General features: G+C 39.5%; 1 protein-coding gene across 6 annotated transcripts in view; it reads left to right on the plus strand.

Moving 5' to 3' along the window:
* Positions 1 to 15912, plus strand: part of APC (APC regulator of WNT signaling pathway) — a 193452-nt gene that overhangs the window by 63774 nt on the left and 113766 nt on the right. For all 6 annotated transcript variants that reach the window (XM_050945539.1, XM_050945544.1, XM_050945540.1 and 3 more), the window contains 2 exons: positions 6225 to 6309; positions 6828 to 7029. In XM_050945539.1, coding sequence (XP_050801496.1) covers positions 6225 to 6309; positions 6828 to 7029 — 287 coding nt within the window. The remainder of the gene's footprint in view (positions 1 to 6224; positions 6310 to 6827; positions 7030 to 15912) is intronic.

Below are 15912 nucleotides of genomic sequence, written 5' to 3' on the forward strand. Positions count from 1 at the left end.
GTTTGAAACACATACAAGTTTAGAAGACAAAAATATCAGCTCATATGCATTTTTATTAATACCTACTATACTAGTCAATGGAAAAGAAATTAAATCAAATACACTCTAAGAATGATTCTTCTTCTGTGATTATTCAGCTAATGTAATTTGACAAATTTGCAAATTGGGATGGGGTTTTTCCAAAATCATATACACTGAATAATGTGCAAACTTTGAGTACCTGCAAAATTCAGCATAAAAATACATTTTCAATACTGTATTTGTTTCAGATATCACTGAATATGTGCATTTAAACAAGAAGTGGGAAGAGATGCCTTTCCTGTGACTGAGTTTTTTGTATTTGCAGAGACCTTAGCGATTTTCTGTTACTGCATTTCCAGAAGCATTGGCTTTTGGAGTTAGGCTTTGCAGATAGTTCTAAAGGTTGCATACAGAAAATCAGTTGATTGAATAATCAAATAAAAACACTTATTTTTGTGAGAAGAGTATTAGGCAAGATCAAGCTGGTGATGTTTATAGTCCCTGACATGACTTTGGACATGCTATTCTCACTAAGCACAAAATAGGATATTTAAACTGATTTGACATAAACTTAAAATTGAACAGAATTCACTATGTAGCTACAGAAAATGACAGCTCTGGAGCACCATGACATCAAATGAATACAGCTACTAGTTTTCTTACTGAAAACATCATTGTCCAAAGAACCTGAAAAGTTAATAGCATTTCTTATTTGAAATGAAGTTATATTTTCCTAAAGTGAAAAGTTGAGCTATCATAGTGTTTCAACAGGCAACAATATGCTATTGACTATTACTATAATTAGTACTACTAACCAGGTGTCAAGTTCAGATTTTTATGGAAGTCAGGTAAGAGATCCTTTAAAGTTATAGTAATATTGGAGAAACCTCCAGCGATGGGTGCTTTTGGGAAGCAGGGTTGTAAAACACCTTGCTACCATCTGCCTTGAGTGTGAGGAACCCATGTCTGTGCCTGCTGTGGGTCAGGGGTCAGTTCCCCAACTCTGCCAGCATTTGTCAACTCAAGCACTGCCTTTCAGGCTTCTGCAGGCCCCATTCTCTCTTTAGAGGTTAATGATAGGGACATTCAGCTCCTGAGCACAGTGTGTCCCCCTGTTCCAGTGAACACACTCAGAATTCACAGTTCTGCTATTCTCAAAGGAATAGTATACACCAACTTACCCGTTTCACCTCAGGATCACAACTCTGCTCTACACACAGCACTTAAATAAATTTGTTGTTTTTACTATACATGTATCTAACAAAGAACAGAGATTTAAGAATTAGTAAGTAGAATTAATGGAAATATATGATTATATATTAAATAAAATCATAGCATGCTTTCTAGAGCCTAAACAAGGCATACTGCTGTTTCAAAAAGGTTGGGTCACTTGAAATTTCTCTCCCAGCATCAGCCAGCCAGATCAGCTGTAATCTTCTGTTCATCAGACAAGTCAGCTGGCAGCTTGTCTCCTGAGTGAAGGATAGGTGGTTATATCTCTGCACCCTCAGTATAGTTCCAGTGAGCCATTATCTTCATTTGTTTAAAAAAAAAAAATTAACTCTGCTGCTTCTTTTTTCCTGTCTAGAATCTCCCATGAAAACTTTGTAATCGCTTGATTAGCATTTTGCTCAGACTGTAAATAGATGTTCAGTGAGAAGTATACAGTACTCAACCTCATTATAGGCAGGCAGGTACATAAGTGTCTCCTGTCTGGAAGAAACTTACCACCTTCTGGTGACCAGTGCCAAGTCATTGACCTTAAGAACATAATTTTAAGGAAGTGTGTGGGTGTGTGTATCTACACACACGCACACACATGTATAACTCCTTATGTATTATCCATTTATACATTTCACAATGATTGAGTACCAGTGTGACACAGGCTTTTAGTAGAAACCTTACATAACATTCTTTGACGAACTAGTATGTAGAAACCAGGACCTGTAACCCTTATTTATGCCTGTGCCCTCTGCAAGTTGACACCAAGTGGTCTCTGGGTCACACGTCTACAAATGCATAACACAGGTTTTTCCCCCGCGTTATTTCAATATTTTTTTAATGTTGCTCAGTGCATTTGACTGTAGACCTATTTGAGTTTGTTTTTATATTTACATTTTACAGCCATACGTCTATTACTTTTAAAACCCTTGTTAACAGGAGAGATGCACAGAACTGGAGATGAATATAAAAGATCCATCCACCTTTGTGTGCAGTTACCAAACATTAGGAAACTTTCAGCATTTTTTCATTTGATTAGGTTGCAGTTCTAAATCTTGTTGTTCTAAATTATGTAGAATATGTACTAGTTTTTATCTTGTGTTGTACAGTTTGCAGTCTCTTAATCTGGTACCAGAAAAAGTTGCTTTTACACACAAACATTTAAATCTATTCTAATTACAAACATAGTAAGAAATATATAATGAGGTGTGATGTAATATGAAAATGAATGTCACTTCAGTCAAGGCCAGGTACATTCATAGATAATATTTGGAACATCAGATATGAAGACCATGTCACTAAATATGCAAAATCAGGCTCTAAATTCTTTTTGACTAGGTACCCAGAGCTGTCAGTCAGAATCACCAATCCGGACAGCTGACTGTGTCTTTTAAAGCCATTCCATATCTGGATTTTCTCCTAGCATTGACAAGTGTCTGCACCTCCCTTGCATCTCAAAGGAAAGCTCGCTTGAATTTAATGACTGACCCTCTTAAAAATAAGAGCTTACATTTAAATGGTCCAGCAAGTTCAATATATCTTGTTTTTTGCAAATTAACCCAACTTGATGCTAAGATAGGGATATCTGTGGCAGCTGTTTACATCTACCTCAAATGTTATTTCAGGAGAAGTATTGGTTTATTTTGCTACACTTTGAATAAATGTAAAGTTTCAGATAAATGAAAGTATGCAACAAACAGAAGCTCATTAAAGAAACAAAACATGTAAAGAACAGTGACAGTTCTATTATAATAAATCCAGACCCAACAGACTACCAGAAGCTGGAACTGAATGATAGGAGATGGATCACTTGATAAATTGCCCTCTGAAGTATCTGGCACCAGCCACTATCTGAAGGCAGGTTACTTGGCTAGATGGACCATTATTCTGACCCGATGTGGATGTACTTGTGCTTTTAGTGAGATGGGGCAAGGGCTGTGTGCATGTCCCCTTCCCCAACTGACTCCCATTTCCCTTTCCTCATTATTTTGCTTTCTGTCTGGGAGATAAATCATTCAGAGTGTCAACGTATTAAACTCTATTGGGAGGTTGAGCAGGGGTATAGTTACATAGGAAGGCATTAATTGGTGCCATCAACCAGTTGTTTGATCTATAGACAATTCCACATGTGCTTGAAACTGTGACTGTGCTAATCAGATGGCAGGGTCTCTATTTATTCTTCATGTTCCCCATGTTTCGGTTTTCTGATTCCTCCTCCTCCTCCCCCAGTCGATAGGATTCTATATATTGATGGCTAGAAAATTCCTTGAAATTTTGGAATTGATCAGTTGTGATGTTCAAAACTTAATGCATTGTATACAGATGGACAGATAAACACCGAAATTCTGTTGAATTGAGTGTAAGGCCATCACAAGTTCAACCAATAATGTTACTAAAAATTGATGTTTCGTGGCACTCTACCTTCCATTGCTATCTTTAAATGATTCCTTTGCCTATATCAGTACAAACTTCCCCATGCTTAGTCGTTTTGACAGTGAGGCCTACTCTGCACTTGGGCACAACTACATCACTTCCCCTGAGCGCTGTGCCTATGCCTACCTAAGTCCTAGTGTAGATGCAGCTAGAATGGAAGAATGCTTCTGTTGACCTACCTATCAATGCAAATTACCTACAGTGATGGGGTGAGGGAGGGGACCTCTTCCATCACTGTAGGAAGCATCTACATGATGGTGCTTCAGCAGCATAGTTGTTCTACTGTAGCACCTGTAGCGTAGACATGACATCAGAACTCCACTTCATACAGATGGACTCAGATCTGCTGGAGCCTTCATACTTAGGATCCCACCCTCCTGGAGACCCAAAATAAGGAAAATACTGTTAAATTAAGCCATCTGTATACAAAATTTGCAATGGTTTAACTTTTACTGTTTAAAAACCAGTTAAACTGGTGGAAAACCATTTGTAGATGCTCTTAATTTTGGTATATTTCTAGCTAAAATGGTGCAAATTTGTATGTAGACAAGGCCATACGTATCTAACAAAAACGACATCACCAAAACTGTACCTCAGTTCTGAGTAAAGATGTAATTTCAAAATCCTTCACTAGTTCTGCAGAAGTCAGTAGGAATACAGCAGAAGAAAAGCTTGCAGATTGGGTCCTGGACTTGTGTAAAAAAAATTAATTTGAAGTGTAAAATATTTTATTCCATCTGTGACAACTCTTAAATTTGACAGGATAGAAAATTGCTGCCTGACCTTAAACTAATGGAAAAAAAGTTGACATTCAGTTTAACAAATAATTTGACTAGGCTAGAGAAATCAGAGAATATATGAATGAGCAATTCTCTTTGACAACATCACGCCAATCCATTTTTAGTGTTATTTTAATAAATTCTCTATCGTGTTCTGCAGGAGTTTTAAAAATATATAACTCATTTCAAAGACTTTCTCCCTACCTCTAGCCCTCAGCAGCATGGGAATCATGGGGGTCAGGTTATTGCGCCTGAACTATACAGTTCCATTGGCTGAAACATTGGCCTATATTTGAACAGTGTGCCACAACTACTTATGCAGCCCAGAGACTGCAGAGTGATTGTGTAGTTGCTCCATGCTCTGCCTCCTAGTTGGAGCAGGGAAAATTGTATCACCCTACCTTGTGGAAGTGTCTTCTCAAAACCTTTATACTTGAAATTTGCATTGGGGACAGTAATTGGAGCCTGAGTAGGACTTCAAGATTGCACCCCTATCATAATATAGAACATCTTAGCTTCTAAGGGAATCCATTCTTTCTCTCTTCCTCCCTATTTCTTAGTGGAGCACAATGTATCTGGTATATCTCCTGTACGTGTTCCAGGAATTGTTAGCATTGAGGAAGAGTGGCTCAGCAGACATTTCCTTAAAATACAAAGGACAGCAAAAGGAAGAGGATATTTGTAATTATTTGTCTAGAATTCTTTAGGTTTGTAACAATGAACAAAAAGATGCACAATTCTTGATGTAGGAGCAGTTTTCCATATGTAATAGCTAAGGGGTACCTCTTTAGTTATTTGGACATGGTCTTTCTGTGATTACTGCTTCTTCTAAAAGCAGTTTCTAAATCATGAGATAAGACAAATAATTTTTTTATTCCTTTGTGGTGGGGAGGTTGCCTTGTGGCAATGCTTTTCAATTTATTTTTGTTATTGATGGAGTCTCCATTATAATAGTGAAAGCTTTCAGACCTAACTCACATTTGATTGTCCACCTGAATTTAGGCCATTGAGCATTAGGAGCCTGGAGGCGTAGAAGCCCCTTTTAATTCAGTAATCAGTGTTTTTTATAGTGAATCTTTTCTGCATCATGTTTTTTTCTTGCTCAGTTATATAATTTGATCAATTTATAGTATAGAGTGGAAAGAGATGTTTGCTTCAAATTCTAGGCTGTCCATATCTGAGTCCTAAATCGTTTTCTCATAAGCCAAGTAGTAGCAGCAGTAATATGTTATGACCCTTAATATTTAGTTACTACAGTGATGAATCTCTATGGAAAAACTTTGGCAACTGAGCACCTATGCTTCTACTGAAGTCTTTGCGAGTTAAAGATGCTCAGTTCCTCTGAAAATTAAGCTGCTTTTATTTTGGTGCCTAAATAATAGATTTACAGGACTCATTTTAGGCACACCATTTTGAAAATTTCGGCCTTCATTTCTGTGCACCTTGTTTTCTCCACGTGTAACATAAAGATAACGCCTAACTCCTTGAAATACTGAGATGAATTGTGCTACAAAAGGTGATATGTTATTTTAAGGGAATGAACTCCTAAATGCAATCATGTTTGGAAGAACGTTGAAATCAAGTCTGATAAAATTGTTATGATTACAGAGGATTACTGTTCAGATGAAATGTCGCAGTGGACTTGTGCCAATATTGCATTAATTGTTATAATGAAATCTGATATTTGGGGAGGAAGAGATACATTTGTTCTGTGTTTCAGTTGTTGTGGTATGGATTTTTTTTTTAGTTGTGCTCCACTCTTTTTTACAGGAGGTGCTGAAACAGCTACAAGGAAGCATTGAAGATGAGGCAATGGCTTCTTCTGGGCAGATTGATTTGTTGGAGCGACTTAAAGGTACATTTGGAAAGATTTTTAGGTAGGGTTACTTGCTTGCCAATTGTAGTTGCTGAGGTGTAATATTTTCAAAGGATGCCAAGTCCCACTGACTTTCAATGAAACTTAAGAATTCTAAGCGCCTAAATCACTTTTGAAAATGGGACTAAAGATTCAAAATCACTTAGGTGCTTTTGGAATGTTTATCCTTAGTCTCCATGCAAAATACTATTGATACACAAGTTACATTGTATTGAACGTCCATAGAACTACACTTGATTTTTATTGCCAAATAGTGGTTTATTACCTTTTTGTTTAATAACATGATCCTCCAACTGTACTGTCAAGGTTGGTTGGTTTACACAATATTTTCCTTGGGGATCTGTAGAAAAACCTGTTTGCTCCCACCAACCCAAAGACAAAAAAAAGTTTGTTTACATGACACACATAAAAAATAAAAATAAGGTATATACAGTCTTTTAGGTTTGCTGCTATTAAGCTTCTGCTCTGCAAAGCTTTGATCCTTATTTTTCATTCAGAACTGAACTTGGATAGCGGTAACTTTCCTGGAGTGAAACTAAGGCCAAAGATGTCCTTGCGTTCATATGGAAGCAGGGAAGGGTCCGTGTCAAGCCGTTCAGGAGAGTGCAGCCCTGTTCCCATGGGATCATTTCCAAGAAGAGGGTTTATGAATGGAAGCAGAGAGAGCACAGGTTATTTAGAAGAACTAGAGAAAGAAAGGTAACTTTTTTTAATTGGTGTTAATTGTGCATCAACTTCTTTTAATTCTAAAAATATAAACTTGGTGAAATCATTAAAATAAAATGAAAAATATCCCCCCGTACTATTATTCAGCCATCACTTGTATTTATTTTTGGCAACAGCATACTCTGAATTAGATGAACGCTTAAATCTGTTGTAGATTCCTCGTTCCATTAAATACAGAATAAAGTGCAATTAAAACATATACTATGACTTCAAGTGTTTGTCCGTATATGTTCCACTGTTGCACCGCAGGCACTTGGATTTTTTGGGCCAGCAGTGTCTGTGAGTTAGTGTTAGCATGTGTTTGATACTTAAGTGTTTCCTTTTGATTTAAAAAAAAAAAAAAGGCAGAAAAAAACTTTTTTCTCTGAAGGACTTCATCTGATACTGTCCAGCCCTTATGATAGAACAGAGGTCTCCAGGATTTAAGATGTGTCCTTCTTGTGAGGCAGTAATGCCCCTTAATGATGGACGTCCATAATGATGGATATTATGCTTCAGCAATTAAGGGCACATTCCAGAGAGATGTGCCATTTGCAAGTTTTTCTCGAACAGACCACAAAAGATGAGAAGTTTACCTGAAACTGTTTTTAATGAACAGGACTATGGAGTGGAGTGTCTGGAACTGAAATCCTTTAGCAGATCTCTTCAAAAAGTCTTCCATTGTCTCTGAGGGTATCGCTACATGGCAAAGAACAACCCGTGGCTGGGTTGGGCTCTTGGGCTCAGACTGTGTCTCCAACTCTGTTTCGTTGCTGTGTAGACTTCCAGTCTTGTGCTGGAACCCAAGCACTGTAACCCTGCAGAAGCCCGGAAGTCTACACATTAATGAAACAGCTCCAAGCCTGAGCTACACAAGCCCAAAATCCACAGGCCCTCTGAATCCTCTGGGTGGCCCTGCTGTTTGGGAGCCATTTGTTTTTATTTTTGTAGGGCTTGGAATACCATGACTCCAGATAGCTGGGATTGTCTAGAAACACAGAGGTGGATACTCTGTCCAATTCCAGTCCTCAAGAGTATAAGGGGAAAAGGATTTTACTGCAATTACTTTCTAATACCCAAGAAAAAAGGGGGCTGGTACTCTGTTCTGGAATTGAGACAGCTGAACACACTTCCATCTTCAGATTCAAGTTCAGGATGGTTACACTGGCCTCTAGATCCACAGAACTGGTATGCAGCTCTCAAGCTCCAGGATGCTTACTTTCATATAGTAATCCATCCTGCCCATAGAAAATACCAAAGGTTTCAGGTGAGCAAATAATACTGTAAGTATAGAGTCCTGCCATTTGATGTATCAACAGCAGCCAGGATATCTACCAAATACATTGCAGTAGTGGCAACCTACCTGAGGAAATAAAGGTTCCAGGTTTACCCATAGCTAGATGACTGGCTCATTCGGCGAAAGTAACAGGCTCCATGTAACATATACCATACAGCTTTTTGCCTCACTGGGCCTCAGAGTCAACATAAAGAAATCAATATTAATTCCAACACAGAGGATAGAATTTATTGGGACAGTTCTGGCATCTCCTTCAATAAGGGCCTATCTGCCCCAGGAAAAGATTTCAAGCCATAGAAGATCTAGATAATTGCCTACAATGTCACCATCAGACACTGGTGAGAACTTGTCTCAGATATCTGGTGTCCATGGCCTCCTGCACTTATGTAACATACCATGCCATATTTCCCCTCCAGTGCATGCAAAGCTCATTGAAATCAGTATATCAGCCTGACAAACATCTGGAGATGAAGGTGCAGTTTCCTCCAAAAGTTCTGTCACCATTAAAGTGGTGGAAGAACCCTCTGCAAGTATCTTTCACCATAGCCATCGAAGATGCTAAACATAGATTTCTCCAGTCTCGGATGGGGAGCCCACCTAGACAATCTTCAGACTTAAGGCCTTTGAATTCTCAGGAAGCCTGGTTACACACAAACATTTTAGAGCCAAGGGCCATTTTTTTCCCACTGATTCTCAGAGGCTTAGTCATTCAGATTGCAACACACAACACCACAGTGATGTTTTATATCAGTAAGCAGCAGGAAGCAAAATCTGCTCCTCGGTGTCAAGAGACTGTATGCATTTGGAATTGGTGCATTTGGCATGAGATTACCCCAACAGCACTTCACTTACCATGTTTGCAGAATGTTGTAGTCGACTACTCCAGCAGGCAGTTTTCAAGGGCCACTAATGGTCAGTGAAGGAGACAATCATATTCACAAAGCGGGGTTGATGCACAGACCTATTCGTGACAAAGGAGAATAAAAATGTTACAAATTCTGCTCCAGAAGTGGCAAGGACCAGGGATCTCTGTCAGAAGTGATTAGATCCTAATCCCCTGGACTCCAAATCTAATGTGTACATATCCTCTGATTCCACTAATCCCAAGAGTCGTCTGGGGACTCATTCGAGATGATCATGCTGGTACCAGTCTGGCCAAAGCAGTTCTGGTTCTCAGATCTGGTGAATGTCTATCAGTTAGTCCTCCAGCCCAATTACCTCTTCAGCCAGATGTAATATCACAAAGGAAGGGGTAGATGTTCCCTTCAGATCATCCATGCACCTCATATTATGAAGCCTGGCTGGCTAACATCGGTAGAGAGAAGCTACTGTGTGGAGGTACAGAATATCCTTAGCCACAGTAGAAAGGACACTTCGAAGGTTGGTTTAGTCAGTCAATTCCATCGACACCAATTATCTTAAACTCACATACCTGATATACTGGAATATCTCCTATCCTTAAAGAATGCAAGGCGGTCTGTACATTCCCTTAATGTTCACCTAGCAGCCATTTCAGTTTGACGTGCTCCCATTCAGGGCCATTGAACGTTCTTATGTCCCACAGAAGCTAGATTTTGAAGGGCCTTATGCAGGTATCTCCCCCAACCAGGAAGCCTCTCTTTCCATGGGATTTTGACCTAGTGCTGATAGATCCATCCTTTGAGCCCCATGCTACGTTTCCTCTTCCTCTTGTCCATCAAAATAGCCTTCATAGTGGCTATAACATTGGCCAGAAGGGCGGTAGAGTGATGGGACCTCGGTATATGGTGTTTCATAGAGATAGGAGGACCTTGTAACCTTCCCCAACGTTTTTGCCGAAGCTAGTCTTTAATTTCCATTTCAAACAAATAATATACATGCCCGTATTTTTCCCAAGCCGCATTCCAGCAAAGGCAAAAATAAAGTTCACGCTTCTATCTAGATAGAACTAAACCATTTAGGGCATCCCCTAGGTTATTTGTTGTTTATGCAGGTATGGGTGAGCATGCAAGGTCAGAGTATAACAATCTGACCTTGTGTTGAATCAACACAACACAAATTGAACTGGTTTTCTGGTTGTATTAAATTAGGTTATCAAATAGATAACTGAGATCCACCCTCAAGGTCTACAGCCCACTCACCCCACTGGGGTTAAGCAGCTTTCTGCAGCTTCTTTGGACTGTTTTCCGATAGAAATATGTGGGACAGCAACTTGGAATTACAAGCATATGCTTACACAACCGTACTTCATAATACAAACATCAAGATCCAATGCTCATTTTGGCAGAGCCATCTTACAATCATTGTTCAAATAGATTCCTAGTATCTATGTCCTGTGAATAAACAAAAGAGGAATAAATATATATATATAATATTATAAAAAAAGCACTCAAGAAAAAACTGTTATTCACCTTACAGTAATTGTAGTTCAAGATGTGTTGTCCAGATGTGTTCCATGCCCCACCCTCCGTCTCTGCTGCTTTGGAGTCTGAACACCTAGATTTTGCATTGGTGAAGGGACCGAGGGGTGATGGGGATCGCCTTGTCATTACTCCCTTGCGTCGAAGGCACGATGACCCTTAGGGCTTGTTTTCACTACCAGGGTAAATCAACCTAAGTTACGCTACTCCAGCAACATGAATAGCGTATCTGGAGTCGATGTAGCTTAGGTCGACTTACCGTGACATCTTCACTGTGCTGCGTCAATGGGAGATGCTCTACGGTCGATTTCCTTTACTCTTCTCAGAGAGCTGGAGTGCCTGGGTCAACCAGAGAGCTCACTGCCATTGATTTAGCGGGTCTTCACTAGATCTGCCAAATCAATCCCTGCTGCATCGATTGCAGCAGCATTGGTCTCCCGTAGTGAAGACAAGCCCTCAGAGTACAGCTGCAGCCCTGAATGGATGCTGCTGGCCTGAAGAATCCAAACTCAAGTGCCTGGGGCACATGCACAACAACAATGTACTATATAGAGAGAACCTATCTTGAAAAACCACAGTTACTGTGAGGTAACTGACCTAAAAGTATTCTAACTTTATTTTCCTATGTTTTGTGTTTAAATTTGTTTGACATGTTTGCATACTAACTTTCTATTCTTAAATATAGAAATATTTATCAGATATTTATTTTATTTAATTTAAAAAAAAACCAAAGCTTTCTGAAAGTTCAATGAATCTTTGACATACATTAAAAGTTTAAAACAATTTAAACAAGAAAAACAAGTAGAATTTTGTCAAACCAAAAAGAGGAAAACATTCCCACTCCAGTGACCTATTACAGCCATGAAATTCATCCCAGTATGCCCATCATAGCCCTCAGCTCTCTGCCAGATTCACACATTTTTACTAAGTAGAAATAAAATGTATGAAAAATCAACTCTTAAGTTACTCTGCTATAGCTGTTAAATATGTTTTAATGAGTGCTTTCACATGCTTAGAATTCATTTTGTGTTACATGTTCTCTGTTTTGTCCGAAGCTCATTTCAGAGGTTTAAGAGTGAAACAGTATCCCTTCACTAGCACATGTCCAACTGTTAAGTGAGAGTCGAGCCCTGTTTGTTTTTTCTAATTTAGCGAGTTTAATACCCTGGCCTTTATCACTCCCGTAACACATCAGCAGAGAACTGGACTGGACAACTTGTCTGGGACTGACGAGATGCTGGTAAATTGTCTAATAAAATATTCTTATTCCTTCTGTTTTGTCTTCCATTCTCTGTGTGTGTTTTCTCTGACCTTTTCTCATCCTTTTTCTGTGTCTGACCACTAGTTGCCTCTTTCCACGCTAGCTCACTACGTTGCCTGAACCTCTTTCCGAAGCATTTCTAATGGCTACCAGTAATGCTTGCTTGTCCTAGGGGATTTTAATTCAACTTCAGTTGTTCCAAAGGCATAAGGTTTGTGTTCAGACTAAGTATTAGTTATGCTACAGTATTTCTGAGGTTACACAAACTTAATGTCAGTTTTCTTACATACTAGACTGAAACTTTGACAGTATTTTCAGTCAAAACTAATAGTATGTCCCAGCTTTTGCTAGCTTAAGCATCACTGCCTAATAAATTAAGTTGCTTTTCCAAGCTACTTTGCTTCAAAGATTTTTCATGTTCATAGATGTTTTATGCATTAGCTGCATAGAAGAGACAACTGCACATGGTTTGCTTTTGGCATTGAGCAGAAGTTACTGTACTTGGTGAAGAATCAGTCATTTTTATAGGAAATTATTTTTAGGATTTTGGATTGGTTTTAATGTTCATTTTCTCATTTTATGGCCTAAGAATATAACTGAGAATATTTATTATATATGCAGTTATATAATATAAACAGTGTAGTTGATGTTTTGTTTTTGTCCTTTCTTTTAACAAAGGGATATTACTCCAAACTGGCTCTGGGCCAACTTTCAGTTGAATCCAGGTGCTGCAAGAAAGAACCCTAATGGACATGCCTTGGGAAATCCTAACTTGTCAGAAAAGAAGCCCATGTGGCTATTACTTATGCTATTCCATTGGGGTTAGCATATAACAGAATAAATTACCAACATTTTATATTGAGAAAAACTTTATGGATGTAATGGTTCAAGATATGCTTTCATCTGCACTGGTGCAACACCACTGAATTTGCCCACATGTAACTGAGAACAAAGTATGGTCCAACGTGTTGTGTGTAGAGATATGACAAATCTTCAGTTACAAAAATGGGATGTTCATTTGTGTTTTTTCATATTTTTCCTTTGATCTGTAACAATTCTTCCATCTTAAACTCTCAAGGTAAAGGGAACTTTGCTTCCGGATAGGTGGGTAAAGTATCCTCCTAAGTGTCTGATACAAATTTCAGTCCATGGATCAGCTAATCAGATGCAGCTGTGCAGTGAATTGATACCACACTATCAAAACAAAGTACAGCAACTCTACAATGCTGCTTAGTCTCTTCTGCCTGGGGAATGAGAGATCTAAGGCCTCTCTTAAACCCAGAACTCCTATACTGGAGCAGTGATGCCAGACTACTAAGCCAAATATAAAGCCCTGCTCAGTAACAAAAATGACATTACTAAATTAGCTATCTTCCATTGCTGTCTGCAGTGTTGATGTTGCCATGTCTTTCCCAGGATATTAGAGAGAGAGAGGTTGGGTAAAGTAATATCTTATATTAGACCAACTTCTGTTGGTGAGAAAGACTAGCTTTTGAGCTAGACAGAGCTCTTCTTCAGGTTGACCTCACCCACCTTGTCATTACTAAATTAGAGGAGTTCCCCAGGGCATCTGTTACATTGTCTATGGAACGCTGATGCTTGCTCCATTTTTTTCTCCTGTGTTTCCACCATCATAAACAAACTAGGGAAATGCAACCAAGATGGAGTTACTATAAGGTGGGTGCAAACCTGGTTGGAAAACCGTTCCCAGAGAGTAGTTATCAGTGGTTCACAGTCATGCTGGAAGGGCATAACGAATGGGGTCCTGCAGTGGGGGATCACTTCTGGCTTCAGTTCTGTTCAAGATCTTCATCAATGATTTAGATAATGGCATACAGAGTACACTTATAAATGTTGCGAATGTTACCAAGCTGGGAGGGGTTGCAAGTGCTTTGGAGGACAGGATTGAAATTTATAATGATCTGGACAAAATGGAGAAGTGATCTGAAGTAAATAGGATGTAATTCAATAAGGGCAAATACAAAGTACTCCATTTAGGAAGGCACAATCAGTTGCACAGATACAAAATGGGAAATGACTGCCTAGGAAGGAGTACTGTGGAAAGGGATCTGGGGGTCATAGTTGAGCGCAAGCTAAATATGAGGCAACAGTGTAACTGTGTTGCAGAAAAAGAGCAGGTTAGACAAACACCTGTCAGGAATGGTCTAGATCAAAGATCAGCAACCTGCGGCACGCGTGCTGATTTTTAGTGGCATGCTGCTGCCAGCCGGGGTCTCAGCTGCCGACCCTGCTCAGCCTGCTGCCAGCCTGGATTATGGAACCCCAAACCAGCAGCGGGATGAGCTGCTCAACCTGCTGCCAGTCCCGGTCCCTTGCTAGCTGAGGTTACAGCCAGCAGCCCCGCTCAGCCCGCTGCCAGCCTTAATGTACAGAACCCGGGCTGGGAGTGGGCTGAGCTGGGCCGGCGGCTGGGACCCTGGCTGGCAGGGATCGGCAGCCGGAACCACAGACCGGCAGTGGGATGAGCTGGTCAGCCCGCTGCTGGTCTGGGGTTCCATCTGCCGCCCACGCTGCCGGTCTGGCACACACAACCTTTTACTGGCACGCAAAACCTTAAATTAATGAAGGCTTGGCACACCACTTCTCAAAGGTTGCTGACCCCGGTCTAGATAATACTTAGTCCTGCCACGAGTGCAGGGGACTGGACTAGGTGACCTCTCGAGGTCTATTCCAGTTCTATGATTCTGTCCTTTTCTGCTTCCACCTGACAAAGCAGATTGTACTGCCAGCAAAATGTCTCACTCCTCCTGCTAAGTATTCTGCATCTTATAGAAGCACAGCAATCATTTATGTTCATTTTTATGTTCTATGAATGGATTTCGGTTGTTTAGAATTCCCTAATATCAATTTTGAAAATCTTTTTTCTAGAGACTTAGCTATGAAAGACTTTTGTAAAAGTACAAGTCTAACATCTGTATTATGTGTTTAACAGAGTATTTGAAACTGGAAGTTTACCATAAGATCCACTTGTTATATTGCACGTTAGGATGATGTAGCTGGTGTTTCTTGGAAAATAGTATTGTTTCTTTATGCAATCATAGTGAGTGTACATGTTCCACTGCTCTCTAATGAAAAAAAATTGTACTGCTGTATAATTAGGGTAGAAAGCGGAAGTTCCTTTTTTAATAGAGGTCTAATCTAATTGATTTTTTTGAGATGTCAGCCAAATTAGATTATTTCTTAACTAAAAGACAGTGGTGTCTTTTTTTTGTTGTTGTTGTTGCTTAGTTGGGTTTTGTAAGTTTATTACTGAAGTCAGATCAGTCATTGAAGACAATTAAACATTCTGGATTTCCTAAATGATTATGCAGTCAAAACATGGCATCTTATAGAAATGTTCTTGAAATTATCTGAGAGGGATTGACAAAAGGCATAAGTAATTACAAAATTAAATTTCTTCATTGTTATAGAGAAGTTTATTGATCAATGTCTATTTAAATAAGTAAAGATGTGAAAGAATTAATTTGCAATCCCTTATGGCAGAGACCATGTTTTCTTTGTGTTTCTACAGTTCGTACAGTACCTAACATAGTGGGGCCCCGAACTTGCTTGGAGCCTCAAAATGCTTTTTCTTAAGAAAAAGAAATGTAAATGTTTGCTTCTCCTGCTGCTAGCTGCCTCCTGTGTGCTCTGTGGCCAGGGCTATTCCAAGATAATGCTTTCTAAGAGCATAGACAGACATTTTATCCATGAGAGACGTGTAGAGGGTTCTGAGCTAACTTCTCTGTATTACAAAGACCATAATTAGCTAATACAGCCCTTGCCAAAGCCCTCTGCAATGGAAATCAGGATTGTCACTGATTGCAGCTTATTGAAGCCTATCTCTCTTCTGTAAGGCCACGTCCAGACTACCCGCCGTATCGGCGGGTTAAAATCGATTGCTCGGGGGTCGATATATC

This window comes from Gopherus flavomarginatus, chromosome 3, assembly GCF_025201925.1.
Source record: "Gopherus flavomarginatus isolate rGopFla2 chromosome 3, rGopFla2.mat.asm, whole genome shotgun sequence".
Classification (NCBI taxonomy): Eukaryota; Metazoa; Chordata; order Testudines; family Testudinidae; genus Gopherus; species Gopherus flavomarginatus.